The sequence below is a fragment of the Sceloporus undulatus genome, chromosome 1 (genome assembly GCF_019175285.1).
Source record: "Sceloporus undulatus isolate JIND9_A2432 ecotype Alabama chromosome 1, SceUnd_v1.1, whole genome shotgun sequence".
Lineage (NCBI taxonomy): Eukaryota > Metazoa > Chordata > Lepidosauria > Squamata > Phrynosomatidae > Sceloporus > Sceloporus undulatus.
The window spans coordinates 337,687,989-337,703,086 of record NC_056522.1 but is presented as its reverse complement, the minus strand read 5'-3'; the positions used below and the strand labels follow the sequence as shown (position 1 = coordinate 337,703,086).

At 38.3% G+C, this 15,098-nt stretch overlaps 2 protein-coding genes across 4 annotated transcripts in view; one reads left to right on the top strand and one right to left on the bottom strand.

Moving 5' to 3' along the window:
• The window catches only part of SEC23A (SEC23 homolog A, COPII coat complex component), a 33,287-nt gene extending 24,179 nt beyond the window's left edge, over positions 1 to 9,108 (top strand). For both annotated transcript variants that reach the window (XM_042448282.1, XM_042448290.1), the window contains 5 exons: positions 439 to 600; positions 3,659 to 3,745; positions 4,994 to 5,149; positions 7,284 to 7,349; positions 7,936 to 9,108. In XM_042448282.1, coding sequence (XP_042304216.1) covers positions 439 to 600; positions 3,659 to 3,745; positions 4,994 to 5,149; positions 7,284 to 7,349; positions 7,936 to 8,025 — 561 coding nt within the window. In that variant the 3' untranslated portion in view covers positions 8,026 to 9,108. The remainder of the gene's footprint in view (positions 1 to 438; positions 601 to 3,658; positions 3,746 to 4,993; positions 5,150 to 7,283; positions 7,350 to 7,935) is intronic.
• PROSER1 (proline and serine rich 1) overlaps positions 1 to 15,098 on the bottom strand; it is a 321,400-nt gene that overhangs the window by 58,947 nt on the left and 247,355 nt on the right. The window lies entirely within an intron of this gene.

Here is a 15,098-nt window from a genome sequence, read left to right as displayed (position 1 = left end):
CAGCATGAACAAAAGTAAGTCCAGTTAAGAGTTAGGTTGGAAAATAATCTGGGAATATGGAATATATCTCTTTTGGAATGTTTGTCTTGCATCTCCTTTCAGATTAAATAGCAGTAAAATGTATTGGCAACTGGCTTTATTTCACTGAGCCATTGATATGGAACTACGTATATTTAAGGGGCTGCTTCTTGGTTATAAAACTTCTTGTACTTTGAGACTGAGATTTCTGTATTAAACTGTACATGGTCCAATCTGAATTTGGCTAGCAGTGGCACCAAAGGGAAGTGCATAATTTTCAGTCACAAAGGGGTTCCAGAAAAGAAAAATATTGCATAGAAAATCGTAGTGCATACTGATATGCTTGAATGATTTGTATTATCATTTTCTGGAAAGTATTATGTATCTTCATCATTGTTATTGGACTTATCTGTTTTGCAGTTTATGTTCCATTTAAGAAGATCTCCTTTCTTGCAAGTTTTCAACAACAGTCCTGATGAAAGTTCCTATTATCGCCATCATTTCATGCGCCAGGATTTGACTCAGTCACTTATAATGGTTCAGCCAATCCTCTATGCCTATTCTTTCAATGGACCCCCGGAGGTATGGCAGTGTGGAATCAGTAAGAAGAAACAATGGAGACTGTTTTGCTTATTCCTGTTTCATTTGTTTTGCATTGAGGTGGGCAACAAACCAGACCACCCATTTTTTTGTGGCCACAAAAGAACTGCCACTCATTTTTTAAATATAAAAGGACTATCAAGAAGTGTGATTCTCATGTAAAACAAAGGGTGTAAGCCCTGTGAACCTTGTTTTGATCAATAGTTCCCTCCCCTTCGTGGAATGGCTTCTGGTCATTTTCAATTTTGTTTTTTGACACTTTTTAGTGTTGGCAAAGTCTCAGCTTTTAATAGGTCTTCTGGGAAAAGTGGGAAGTTTGGTCCCTGAATCTTTTGAAGTTGTCAAGCCCTGGTTTAAATTGTGTATAAGGACTCAATTCACTTGGAAATATATGCCAAACAAATAAGCAAATCTGGAAAAATATGAGCTAAAAATAATCTTATATGAGCTGAATCTTACCCCCACCAGATACTAACCCAAATCTTGTTTTGTTTTATTTTAACCATGCCTTTCTCCCAGCATGGGACCCATGCCAATGTAGAACAAATTAAAACAAAGTAAAAAAAAATGATGTGATTAAAACCACAAAGTTAAAATTGTTTTAAACACTTTTAAACATAATGAAAAGGCTGAAAGCATAGCATCACCCACTGAAAGGTAGACTACTGTAGGTGATATGTTGATTCCAGAGGATGCTCATGTTTTGAATTCAAAACCTTCAAGCTGGCCTGTGAAATCAAGATCCCTCATGACAATTGGAGGTTATTCCTGTCCCACTACAATTCCATATCACAAGGGCCCGTGCTCCTCTGGAAAGGAAGGGAATAACACCATCTGCTCTTCAATTTGTAATTCTAATTTAGATTATATTTCAATATAATTTGCTCTTTTGAGCATCTTGCCTAATTCAGTGTGAGAATGCAGGTTTATAAGCAGGATTCTGCTTTTTTTTTTGGGCTGGTTTTAGACTGGCAGGTAGAGCAGAGAGGAAAGCACCAGCTTCTGGAAGGTCATTCTGGAAAACATTGTGTGCCTGCAAATTTCAGCATCCTTTGCTTTTCCAACTGTTATTTCCCCTGAGAAATCCTGTGCAGGTGGGAAGCATGCATGAAGGATGCTTATGTCCAACACTTCTACCTGTCTTGTCTCTTCCAAAGATTGATTGAGAGTTCCTGCATGGCAGGGGGGTTGGACTGGATGGCCCTTGCGGTCTCTTCCAACTCTATGATTCTATAAGAAAAGTAGGGGCCAGAGAATGTGCTTTTGGCACCTTTTCTCAAAGATAAAAATTTATAAATCCAGAAATGCCATAAAAAACAACATTCTGCTGTCTTTTTCCAGGAAAGGGGAATCACTCAATAAATGCAATACTTGTTTTCATATCAAACCTACACTTATTTTCCTGCTTTAACAACTCAAAATGCTTCATTTATAATTTAGTATACAAAATAATGCTATTTGATATATTTATGAAAATTAATTTAGTTTGTATAAGCAATACTGGAAATATACCCTGTGCTAAAGAGAAAGCTACAAGCTGCTTCACCTGGTAATAGTTTTAGTTTTTGTATCTTTGCTATTTATATTTTAGTTTTTTCTCTCTCAGAAGTAGGAGGAAACAAAAACAGAACCCCCAAACTTTGTAATAAACCAGCTAAATTGTATTATTTGGACAAAAACAATCACATGTGACCACAATCTTAAGGACTAACCTATTGGCATATCTTCTTGAGCACTTGTTCTCAGAGCCACAGACTAGCAGCTTCTTTGATTATTGTGGTGATAATGCTGTAATTGGAAATGGGAGAGTGCCTATAGCCCTTAAAATCCCCAGAGGTGTACTTTTAGCTTGCTTCTCTTATTTCACTGTTTTTCACCTTGAAGCAATATCCATTATGGGAACTTTAGTGCAGTTGATTATAGCTCCAAGCTTTGCTTTGCTTTGCTTTTTTGGTTCATCTGCATTTTATGTGTGACTGGAGCTTTAACAGCATGTGAACAAAGGAGGAGCTGTAAAAAACGAGAATCAGAAATACTGCTGATCACTTCAGTTGCAGAATGATGTATGAGTTGTAACCCTTTGGATAGTAGCTGTTGTGTGGGTGTGCAGGTATATGCAGTGAAAGAAGTTGGACAATGGTTGGATTACTGCATATAGAATCTATAATAGTAAAATATGTGTGGTACATTTACCTAGAAACTTTAATTTGACATTTAAAATTCAATTCGTCAAAAGTGTATTATCACAAGCTGTGAAGCCCCTTGCCTTTCATGAAGATGGTAGTATCTTTTAGGTGCAGAAATGCATCTTGGAGAATACATCTTGTGTACTGTATATGTCTACAGTAGCCATAGAAATTACCCTTGTATAATTCTATTGACTCTCTCACATATTAATCTTCATACTATATGTTTCCTGGCATTTTGAAGGAGTAAAATCTTGTCTTAAAAGTAATTTATATATTCTAGGGGGTGGTGGTGATGGTGGTGACACTTACTCATTGTTTTCTTTATGATCTTCAATTTTTCTGCGTTTTTTCACTGAAAAAAGTTAAAATGTATCTTTTGGAAAAATATGAGGGGTGTGAAGTTTCCCCGAGTCTTCTCAGCTGCTGGGTACCACTGCCTGAAGTGGCAAGAGTAACCTTTAGGCACTGACTTCCCATGCTCACAGATTCCTGTGTGGAAAAAGCTTGTCAGGTGCCCTTGCCATACAACTTTCTAGCAGTCCTCAGGCAACTGCTGATGTTGGAAATAAGGAGGTGGCTGGGAGGTGAAACACCATGACTGTTCAAACAGTCTTGCCTACCGTTGCAGCTTCAAAAGTGGAAGGAAGTTGGCTGTCACCAGAGGGAGCTGTGTCACTCACCTTGAGAAGTCTGTTTATAAGGTTCAGATTTTAGCTGCATTATAGGCAAATTTCAATTATAATCACTTCTAAAGGTTGTGTAATTCTTAAATGTACCTCACATGAGTTAATCTTTAAAAATAATTTTATTATTCTGCATGAATATTTGACACTTGCCTTCCTTTTTGTTAGCCTGTTCTTTTAGACAGCAGCAGTATTTTGCCTGATCGCATTCTCCTCATGGACACCTTTTTCCAGATCCTTATTTATCATGGAGAGGTAAGATCAAATCACTCTTCTTTCCATATGCTTCTCTTTGGATATATTTACTAAGAATAAATAACTGACACCCCCCCTTCACACCTGCAAATAGGACTATTAGGGGTTATTTCCAATGCAGTGTTAATTTTCAGAAGGATATCATGTTTGGTTGCTTCTGTTAAAGAAGAGCTCAGCAGACTTGCTAAATGCATGAAGCTCCTTGCCAAAGTTCTTCAGGATATACTTTAGTGTGCTCATCTTGGAGACTACTCAGGGCTCTTGTTTTACCTCAGGGATGAGCTGTCTCCCCTTCAAGCAGATATTCTGTGTGGATCTGTATATTGGCAGTTGTGAAGGCCGCACCTCTCTGTGTGTCTTTCTCTTTCAGTACCATCCATACCAATCCCGTCTCCTTCTTTCTTGCTGCTTCTTTCTTTCTTTCTTTCTTTCTTTCTTTCTTGCCACTTTCTTGCCACTGGTCTCTTGCTTAAAGGCTTTTGTAGACAAAGGCCACATGACATTAAATGTAGGACTGTAGGTACCCACTTCTGTACATGAATAATCTATAACATAATTTATCTGCATAAATACTTTTAAGCTTTGATAGCTAATACCTGCTTTATACCTGTTGTAGTCATAGAATGCATATTCTTGAAAAGTTTTAGCCTATGTGGATAATGTATATGATAGTAAGTAACAGGAGAGCCTCTGTGGTATAGTGGTTTGAGTGTTGAACTAGGACTTTGGGAGACTAGGATTTGAATCTCTGCTCAACCATGGAAACCCACTGGGTGATCTTGTGCATGTTGCACTCTCTTGGCCTCAAAGGAAGGGAATGATAAACCTCTCTGAACAAATCTTGGCAAGAAAACCCTGTGTTAGGTTCTTGTTAGGGTTGCCATAAACTGAAAACAGCTTGAAGACATAAAACAACTATAAGTAAGTAAGTACTTGTATGTCTGATTATTATGGCATAGTTCTTTTAAATACATTGAGACTATGCATCACATTTAATGGAAGCTAGGCATATGAACACAGAGACTAATAGAGCTGTTGCTTGAAAAATTTGGAAAATTGTGTGATTGTTATTCAGAACGTAATGAAATATCATTATTGATTATTCTATTTCAGTAAATGATCATTACTTGTAAAACATTAATTAACTGGTCTATTGCCTGATACTTATTTTTTACTTCTGACATTTTGAGTTATGTACAGCTTATTTTTGGAGATATAAAAATTTGCTCTTAAATTATTATTCTAAAGACCATAGCACAATGGCGGAAGTCAGGCTACCAGGACATGCCCGAATATGAAAACTTCCGTCATTTGCTCCAAGCTCCATCAGATGATGCACAGGAAATTCTTCATTCCAGATTTCCAATGCCACGGTACATTGATACAGAGCATGGTGGTAGTCAGGTAAATTAATGCTAGTTTAATTTATAGAGTCTTGCTACTAAATCAAGATAGGCTACATCAAAACTGGTCTTGCCTCTATACATTTTTATTTCATGTAAATTATGATTAAGCATTTAGCTTACTGATACTTTGATGGTATGGAACATATGCTTTAGTACTAAGTTGTGGATAGAGGTTTTGCTGCTTTATGTATGTCTCTAAACGGTTCTTTGGCTGAAACGATTCTGACAGGCCACCAGCAATTCTATTGCCAATATGTACACATGGTTTTACTAGAGCAGGGGTGAATAAAATGCAGCCTATGGGCTGTTTTATGGCTCTCCTGATGCCCCCCTGGTCACCCCCCCCCCAAAAAAAAATGTTTTCAACTGTTTAAAAACAATTTTTGTTGCAGTTGTTGCTTCTAAACCGAGAGGCCCTTCTAAAAAAAAGAAACTGGGATTAAAAAGGGAGTGACTTCAAGTCACTTCTTTTTTTTTAAAAAAAGATCTCTCCTTGGCCTAAAATGGCCAGGAGGCCTTATATGGCCAAAATGCCCCCCTTTCTGTGACAGGAGTGCACTGTGGAAGGCTCAGCTCTCCAAGCTCTCCTGGGGGCCTAATGCGCCTCCCTAGCCTCCCACAGTTGCACATCCCTGCACTAGAGCCTCCCAGTTACCAGATCATTAGCCATCTGACTTTCATTTAGCATTCAGCTGAGCTTAGAGATATAGCGTAGTAACATGGTTACTTGGGGGCATATTGGTCAGTCATAAAAACATATGTACACATTTATAGATAATAATATATACTGATCTTGTTCTTGGGTGCTTAAAGAAACTGAGGGCCGAAACAGACGGCCTGGTAAATCCAGCTTCAGGGCGGCTTGGGGATGCATGCTGCATGCCTCCAAACCGCCTGGAAGCCACCCTTGCTGACCAGACATGCCAGCTTCACAATGCTCCAGGAGTGCTGCTGGAGTGCTGGAAAGCCAGTTTGGGCTGCAGTGGGGCCGGAAAAACTGGCTTTTCGCTGGCCCAAATAGTTGCTGATCTTTTCTGCTACTGTTTGGGCTGGCTCTGTGGTGGATTGGGGCTGTGGCACGTGGTTGCCATGGCGTCATGGCACATGGCTCCACGGCAGCCCCAATTGCCATTTTTGGGCAGTCTGTTTCACCCCATAGTTAAATATCTAGTTAAGTATCTAATTAACTATGTTCCCAATTTGCTATAATTGTATTACTTTCTATTATGTGCCTTTGGACACTGAAGGCTTCTCTCCGTGTTTTGCTATCTCTTTGGGGAGATATTGTAGTTTATGAGGAAAACTGAAAAACTGGAGGATAATATTCCAGTTTCATGGATTTTATCCAAGATGTTCATCACATATTAGTTTCATAGGGGTAGAGCTGGTGTGGGGAATTCACTCCTGAAATGAAATGTGAATTGGAAGATCAAGCAATATGTGGTATATACAGTCATCCCTCCATATTTGCGGCTTTGATATTTGCGGATTTGATTATTCACGGATTTCATTAATATGTTCTCTTTAGGACTGTCTAGGTCCTCTAGTGCAATTCTGTGGTCAACTTTAACTAAAAGTTGCACTGAAAGACCATTTGTAGCTACTCCAGTGCCATTCTATGGTCAGTGTCTGTTGGACATTGACCACAGAGTTGCACTGGATGACCTAGAGATTCCTAGAGAGGTGTCCTCTCAGGTAAAAATAGTGTTTTTGTTATTTACGGTTTTTCCATATTCATGGGGGTCTTGTTCCCCTAACCCTAGTGAATATGGAGGGACAACTGTATATTCTGTGATTCTGCTTTGCAAAAAGGGTTGATTTCATGCCGATAAGAAATAACTGAAAGGTCTCAGTTATATGAGTATTTATCCCGAGTATTTCTCCCTTGATAGTGATTACTTAGCAGTTTAAAATATTTTCAATCTAAATGTAGGCTAAAACATTAAAATATATGTATATAATTTGGTAGTCACTGTCTGTAGGCTTCTTAAACTGCTTTAGGGCAGTATGCAAAGAGTAGGTCACAGATAATCATTCTTGTCATAAGAAGTCAGAAAATTTTCATGCTGAGGTGTACATGGTAACTTTAATAATTATTCAGAAGAATAACTTTCATTTTTCTTTTTTCAAAGGCTCGTTTTCTGCTATCTAAAGTTAATCCCTCTCAGACACATAATAATATGTATGCCTGGGGACAGGTAAGTTTCAGTATGGTTAATGAAACCCTGACTTTCCCTTTTCTCACACTTTTAATCTCTTTTAATCTGTGGGGCACAATTTGCAATGTATCAGACTATAAGTAGAAGGCAAGGGGACCATACATAATGTTCTGGCTAATCATATCCAGTCATTAGAGGAACACTGGGTTTCCAGTCTAATACACAGCAACACTGCATCTCTCATGGAGAACTGCTGCTGCTTAATCAGTACAATACTTGTAAATAGAACAAGGATCTAATTCGTCAAAAACAGTATACCGTATTCGAGCCAAAGCTGGACTAAAACAGGTAATCCCTATGTCCAGCATCTGAGTGACTGCAGTAGTAACAGCGCTGACGCTACAGTAGACTTTGGGTTAATCCAGCTGTCAGTTATTAGATCAAGGGAATTATGCTATATGGTATGTTTGATATGGTCAATTGACTAATCAATAAACTTTAAACTTTAATATGATATTAATCTTTGACTTTGGCTTTTACAGTTCATGTTTACATGAAATATTCTAGGTCTTCGTTATCAATGAATGTGGTGTCATTTCTTTAAAACTTTTCTCTTCTCCTGTAGGAATCTGGAGCACCCATTCTTACAGATGATGTCAGTCTGCAAGTCTTCATGGACCATTTGAAGAAACTTGCTGTATCAAGTGCTGCCTAAATGAACGTGTGGAGTCTTAGGAGATACTGACTAGCTGAATTAACATTTCAGCTTTATTATACATTTTATATAATTGCAAAATGGATGCTCTGATGTGCGCAAGCTGCCTAGCTACATCGTAAAGTAATGTAATTTCCAAGAGAGCCCATTTATTATAAAAGGCCTGAGTACAAACAACAGTTTTGAAAAGAAATTGGATTGGGATTTAATCAGAGAATAGTCTTTTTGGTTTCAAAGATTATATTGTAATTTGTCTTAGTCCATTAATTATAATTTTGTACTGTCTTTTATATTCTAATGGTGGACAATATTATTTTGGCTTGCACTGCAAAGACATTGCAAACATAGTATTTTTTAAAAATCCATTGCCAGCACTGCGCTACCATGATTTTCGTTATGTTATTTTTCATGTTTATTCATTTGGGCTAGAAAAAGAACAAAGAAAAATTACCATAAAAGATATATATCGGGGTTTTTTTTTTTGAAATCTGAAATTATTTATTTTCTATAATCAGCTATACATTGATAGTTTAATAAGAGTTCTTTTTTGTTGTTGTTCTTTAGTGTGTTTGGATTGAAAATTCTTTGTATCCTTCCTAACTCAAGAAGCTGAACAAGCCAAAATAGAAGAAGAATTGCTGTTTGTTATTCAAAACTTACATTTTGACAGTTCTCTTGATAATCTCTGGCGAAGCCTGTAAGTGATACAGTTAGTTGAAACACTATTAAATGTGACTGCTCTCAGAACAGATGCAAATTGATATCTTGTACCTGTCAGCAGAGTATAGGCATGGGGAAACACACACAGTACAGTACCATAAACAAAAGCATATTGCTGCCTGTTTCCACAAGTAAGGAATACTTTTTTATTATAGCCATATACTATTATGACATTGTGTGGTTTTTGTGTTTTGTTTGGTTTCTGTTTTGTTATAAATTATGCAGTTTGCGATTCCAGCTGAAACAGTATTAAACAATACATACTGTAATTGTAATAAATCTGGTAATACTCAGTTTCAGATTTATTTCCTTAAAAACAAGCAAATTCACCTTTTAATAATAAAGTTTTAAGTACAAAACTGATGGTTGCATTCTTACAGTTGTTTCTTCTCACAATACATAATTTTGATAATGACTTATCCATTTAGTCAATGGAGAAAGATATTCAAATCCCAGGATTCCATATTCAGGAACCATTCCATTGAAAGTAAAATATTAGTGCTATAATTGTATAGTGTGAAAGGGCCTCAGCTTGGACAAGTTAGTTTTTTAAAACTATGACTTTGGAATCCCTCACCTAGCATGACTCCTGTAGTCCAAAAAAATTAATATCCAAGCTCTATGATGTATAATCTGTATAACACGACCCCTGTTCTTAAAGTGAAATAGCTGATAGTAGAAAATTATTTTCTATTCCCTATCTATTTTCATACAGATCAATGTGATCAGAGTGACAGAAGGTTTGAATGAAACTGAATAGTGTATTGAACAAACTAAATATTTTGAAGAGAGGCAACAGAGAGGGGAAGGAGGAAAGCAGCTTCATTGCATTGGCCTTGCTGAGAGACTAGCTTTGTTGGACTTTTCCCTCCTTCAGCTGTAACTAGCCAACCATTCCACCTATAGAAGCAGCTACAGTGATAGGAAGTAGGTCCATCACATCAGAAAAGACCAGCTCTTTTTAAAACTCATCTCCTCTGTGAACTGTTCCCAATGCATGTGGCCATTAATAACTAATATGGAACTTTTGAAAATGATTCCAGATGTTACTTGCTTTCCATTTCCTTTTCCCCCCCTGTGTTGTGTCTTGGACTGTAAACCTTCAGACAGGAACTGTCTTCACTTTATATAAGCTGCTTTGAGAGTGCAGGAATGCATAGTAAAAACAATTAGAAAAAATACTTTAAGTCTATGTCATACCTGAAGAAGGTGGCTGTGACATCCTTTGCTAAATGGATGGAGTAAGGAGGTCCTAATGGTCTAAAACCAGAGTAGACCAATTATTGAATAAGTGGAAACTTGGTAAATCAAAATTTGTGTAAGTTCCATTGATTAAGTGTATTTGCTCTATTTATCGCAAAAAATATTAGACCTAGGATGTTCTTGGAATGTAACTCCCAGCATTCCCTATCATTGGCTATATAAGCTAGGGCTGCTGGGAACTGTAGTTCAACAACATCTGGAGAAACATTTCTCATCCTTATACTTATTTGCAATCACAGATATTAATTGTTACTCTTGTGCAGCCCTCTAGTTGTATTTCAGCAGGAGAATTATACAGCCTTCCAGTTGTTGTTTGACTGTAGCTCCCAGCACTTGATATTCATGTGGAGTGCAATTTTAGTTTTCCAGGGTGTTAACCCTTTTAAAGGGAAACAAAAATATACAGGTATGAAAGTTAAACTTGTTAGAGTTCAGCTTTCACCAGCAGAACAGCAAAAGTGGGGGTCAGACTATTATTTTAAAACTGTCTTCCTAGAGAATAAAGGCTTACTCCAAAAAACAAATAATAACTTTAATAAAATTATAACAAACTAAATCCTAGAATCATAGAATCATAGAGTTGGAAGAGACCGCAAGGGCCATCCAGTCCAATCCCCTGCCATGCAGGAAATCCAAATCAAAGCATCCCCAGCAGATGGCCATCTAGCCTCTGCTTAAAGACCTCCAAGGAAGGAGACTCCACTACACTCCGAGGGAGTTTGTTCCACTGTCAAACAGCCCAACGTTAGTTCTTCCTAATGTTGAGGTGGAATCTCTTTTCCTGTAGCTTGCATCCATTGTTCTGGGTCCTGTTCTCTGGAGCAGCAGAAAACAAGCTTGCCCCCTCCTCCATATGACATCCCTTCAAATATTTAAACAGAGCTATCATATCACCTCTTAACCTTCTCTTCTCCAGGCTAAACATCCCCAGCTCCCTGAGTCGTTCCTCATAGGGCAAGGTTTCCAGACCTTTCACCATTTTAGTCGCCCTCCTCTGGACACGCTTCAGTTTCTCACTGTCCTTTTTGAATTGTGGTGCCCAGAACTGGACACAATATTCCAGGTGGGGCCTGACCAGAGCAGAATACAGTGGCACTATTACTTCTCTTGATCTAGACACTGTACTTCTATTGATGCAGCCTAAAATCGCATTGGCCTTTTTAGCTGCCGCATCGCACTGTTGACTCATCTTCAACTTGTGGTCTACTTGGACTCCCAGATCCTTTTCACATGTTGTTTCATTCAGCCAGGTGTCCCCCATCCTATATCTGTGCATTTCATTTTTCTGCCCTAAGTGTAGTACCTTACATTTCTCTGTGTTGAATTTCATTTTGTTAGCTTTGGCCCAGCTTTCTAGTCTATTCAGATCATTTTGATTGTTGATCCTGTCCTCTGGGGTATTAGCTATTCCTCCTAATTTGGTGTCATCTTCAAATTTGATAAGTATGCTACCAATTCTGTCATCCAAGTTATTGATAAAAATATTGAATAACACTGGGCCCAGGACAGAGACCTGTGGGACCCCACTCGTCACTTCTCTCCAGGCTGAAAAAGAGCCATTGTTGAGCACCCTTTGGGTTTGGCCGGTCAACCAATTACAGATCCATTTAACAGTTACTTTGTCTAGCCCACATTTTACAAGCTTGTTTGCAAGTATGTCATGGGAAACCTTGTCAAAGGCCTTACTGAAATCAAGATATACTATATCCACAGCATTCCCTTCAACTACCAAGCTGGTAATTTTATCAAAGAAAGAGATCAGATTTGTCTGGCATGACTTGTTTCTCTGAAACCCATGTTGACTTTTTGTGATTATGGCATTGCCTTCTAGGTGTTCACAGACTCTCTGTTTAATTATCTGCTCCAGAATCTTTCCTGGTATTGATGTCAGACTAACTGGCTGATAATTGTTGGGATCCTCTTTTTTTCCCTTTTTGAAGATGGGAACAACATTTGCCCTCCTCCAGTCTGCTGGGATTTCTCCTGTTTTCCAGGAGTTTTCAAATATGATTGCCAATGGCTCTGATATTACATTTGCCAGTTCTTTTAGTACCCTTGGATCCTAACTGGTGTTACTATAGCAGGAAGAGACTGTTAACCTCACTCAGAGGAGACTGTTACTCGATCTTAGACTGAGAGGAGACTGTTTAGAATCTTGAGAGAAAGTCTGTTAAACAGCCTCCAAGATTGAGTGACAGGAGTCACATGTATAGGTAGAATGAGATAGATAGAGGGAAAGCCCTGTCTAAGGAGGGAAAGGAGAATGCAAACATACATTTTCTAACAATTCTAGCTAAGGTTGCTGGGACATGCAATTCAAAAATGTCTATAATCAGCAATGTTTTGCTAACAGGCACTGCTAATGACGTAATTGTCATTATCAGTAATTTTCTATTTAATTTTCTCTTCGCCATCACTGCCTACAATCCTACCCACGGCAATGAGTATTATGTAATTTAAAATTTGGGATCACACTTCATAGATTCAATGAAGTGAGGAAAACTCATGCTTTCATAAATATATTACTATGATGGACTCATTGCTTTTGCAAAAAGAGACTAACACTTCCTTTAAAGGAGGTAACACTTAAATACCCAAATCCTTGATCACAGTGTACATTATGTAACATTACATATACTTAGCTATGTAGCAGAGGTACTAAGAAACTCTGATCGTGAATTGGGAAGATGCATAACAGGACATAATTGGTGTTTCCTAGCCAGTGTCCTGATGGCCAATAGCACTGATGCACAATGGGATTGTTGTGCATTGGTCATGTTGTGCATCCGTTCCAATGCATATCAGTCATTTTGCTGGCTCCCATACATAGTGACATCAGCCCTTTGCTGCTGTAATGTAACAGCAGCCCTTTACTGGAACTGCCTAATTCTAATTTTTGCAGACTTAAATCTTAAATCTACTTATGAAGATGTAAATTCCCAATAGGATTCCAACTATTATCTTTAACATTTATCTTTACCCCTATTTCAGTGCAACCTGCTCCCAGATAGTTCATACATAGTTGCAGACTTAATGTCTTGCCAGTTTTTGCAAGCCTCAAGAGGGCAGTAGCATCTTATGCTGAAAATAATTTACAGTGTGCTAATTCTAAAAGTGTAGTCTGTTATTGGGTGCTCTACATCTTAACTTTTAAATGCCAGAAATATAGTTTCCCTCCGTTCCTTGGTTAACTGGCTAGTCAAATGACACATAACGGTGTATTCAAATGAAAATCCCTATTGAGGGATGAGTTTAGGCAGGTAAATTGTTCTGATTGAACAAGCTTCCCTAAAACATTCTCTCAGTGATACTGTAGCTGCAAAAGGATCGCAGAGCACCATTTTGAAATAGTATAGTAATGTAAAACTGGTATAGCATCCTGAAGAGTGAATGTGATACTGAAACGAAAGTTTCTAAAATCAGATAAATTAATATATATATAGATAGTATGGCTATCAAAGATAGCAATTCAGCAAATACACAGCACAGGTTTTATTTCTGACTTTTGCTAAAAAGTTTTAATAATGCAGGATGAACCAAATTAAGGCCTGGCACTGGAACTGTATAGGTTTCATGACTCAGAATCTTATGTTGATAAATTCTGTGCTAGAGAATAGGCAGAAATCATACCAGGACCCACAGACTGGAGTTACAACCAGTGATTGTAAATGACTGTGTCATCTACAATTCTTCTCATACAATGTAATCTACAGTATAATCACTGTATTTCTTAAGCTATCTGATGTGGGGGACTAACAGGTCCCCCTCCTCTTGTGTGCCAGAGATCTTTGTGCCCATCATCTATAACTGTTTCCTTTTCCTGGAAGCTTTCCAGAGGCTTGCAGCAGATGGTTTGGGGACTGGCAGTAGTCCATGGATCACCACTCTGAGTAGCATTCATCAACAGCGTATATTTATTTAATTGCTGCATTTGTTTTCCATGGTTTTTTTTTGCAATGAGCTCCAGTGGGTGTACATCATGGTGGACAGTGTGTGGCCTATGGGTCATGTGGTCCCCAGAGCTGTTTTTGTGACCCCCCCAGTCCCCCCAAAAACTCAACCATTTTGCTTCAAGATTACCAAAATCTTTAGGGGGTGAAGAAGGCATTTTCACATGTTTGATGTTACCTGGACCCACACAGGTCAAAATGAAACTTAAAAAAAAAAACAACTTTTTGTTTGCCTCAAAATGTTCTAAATGCCCCCTAGGGGCCCAGAAAGGCCACAAAACATGCCTCCATGTTCCATAAAATGAGTCTGGGGGCAGAAATTTGATATTATTTGGTGGAAGCAGGTACAACCCTCCAAGGTCTCCTAGAGGCTAATGTGCCCTCCTTGTCTACCACAGTTGCCCATCTTGGTATACATGACCATCCTCCTCCCTAATTTAGCAGCACGACAGCCCTGTGGGGCCCAAATCATCTAGCAAGTTTCATAATTCAGTGGTGAATGGAACTTGGATCTCCAAAGTCCCAACTCAGGACTGTGGATACTACAGTGGGCCCTTGGTATCTGCTGGGTTTTGGTTCCTGGACCCCTCCATGGATACCAAAATCCTTGGATGGTCAAGTCCCATTATATACAATGGTCTAGTAAAATGGTATCCCTTATATAAAATGGCAAAACAACAACAACCATATCCTAAGGTTTGTTTTGGGATTTTTAAAAATGTCATGCCTTGAATCTGGTGAAAGAGTCCATGGATATGGAGGGTTGACTGTACAATCTCTTGGGTTTCTGCATTTGCTAGGAGATTTGATAGAGGTGTGTAATTTCCAGTTATTTAACAAGAACAACAAAAGACACAATTTTCTTAGTATCAGCTGGGGCTGTTGAAATAAAGAAAGCTTGTGAAAAGAGCCCCAAAGATGTTTGCATGAAAGGGCTGTGAGTTCGATTTTGGGACTGAAAACACAATTTGGAGCTGATTTGCATGCTCAGAGGCTGCTTGAAGATTTAATGACATACAGCTGAATTCTGAGCATGTCCATTTCATGAAAACCTGGGTAGTCCACATGGAATTAGTTTACAATGCCTATAATGAAAATTATTGATAGACTTCTAACAACAATTGTGGCTGATGAAGGAAG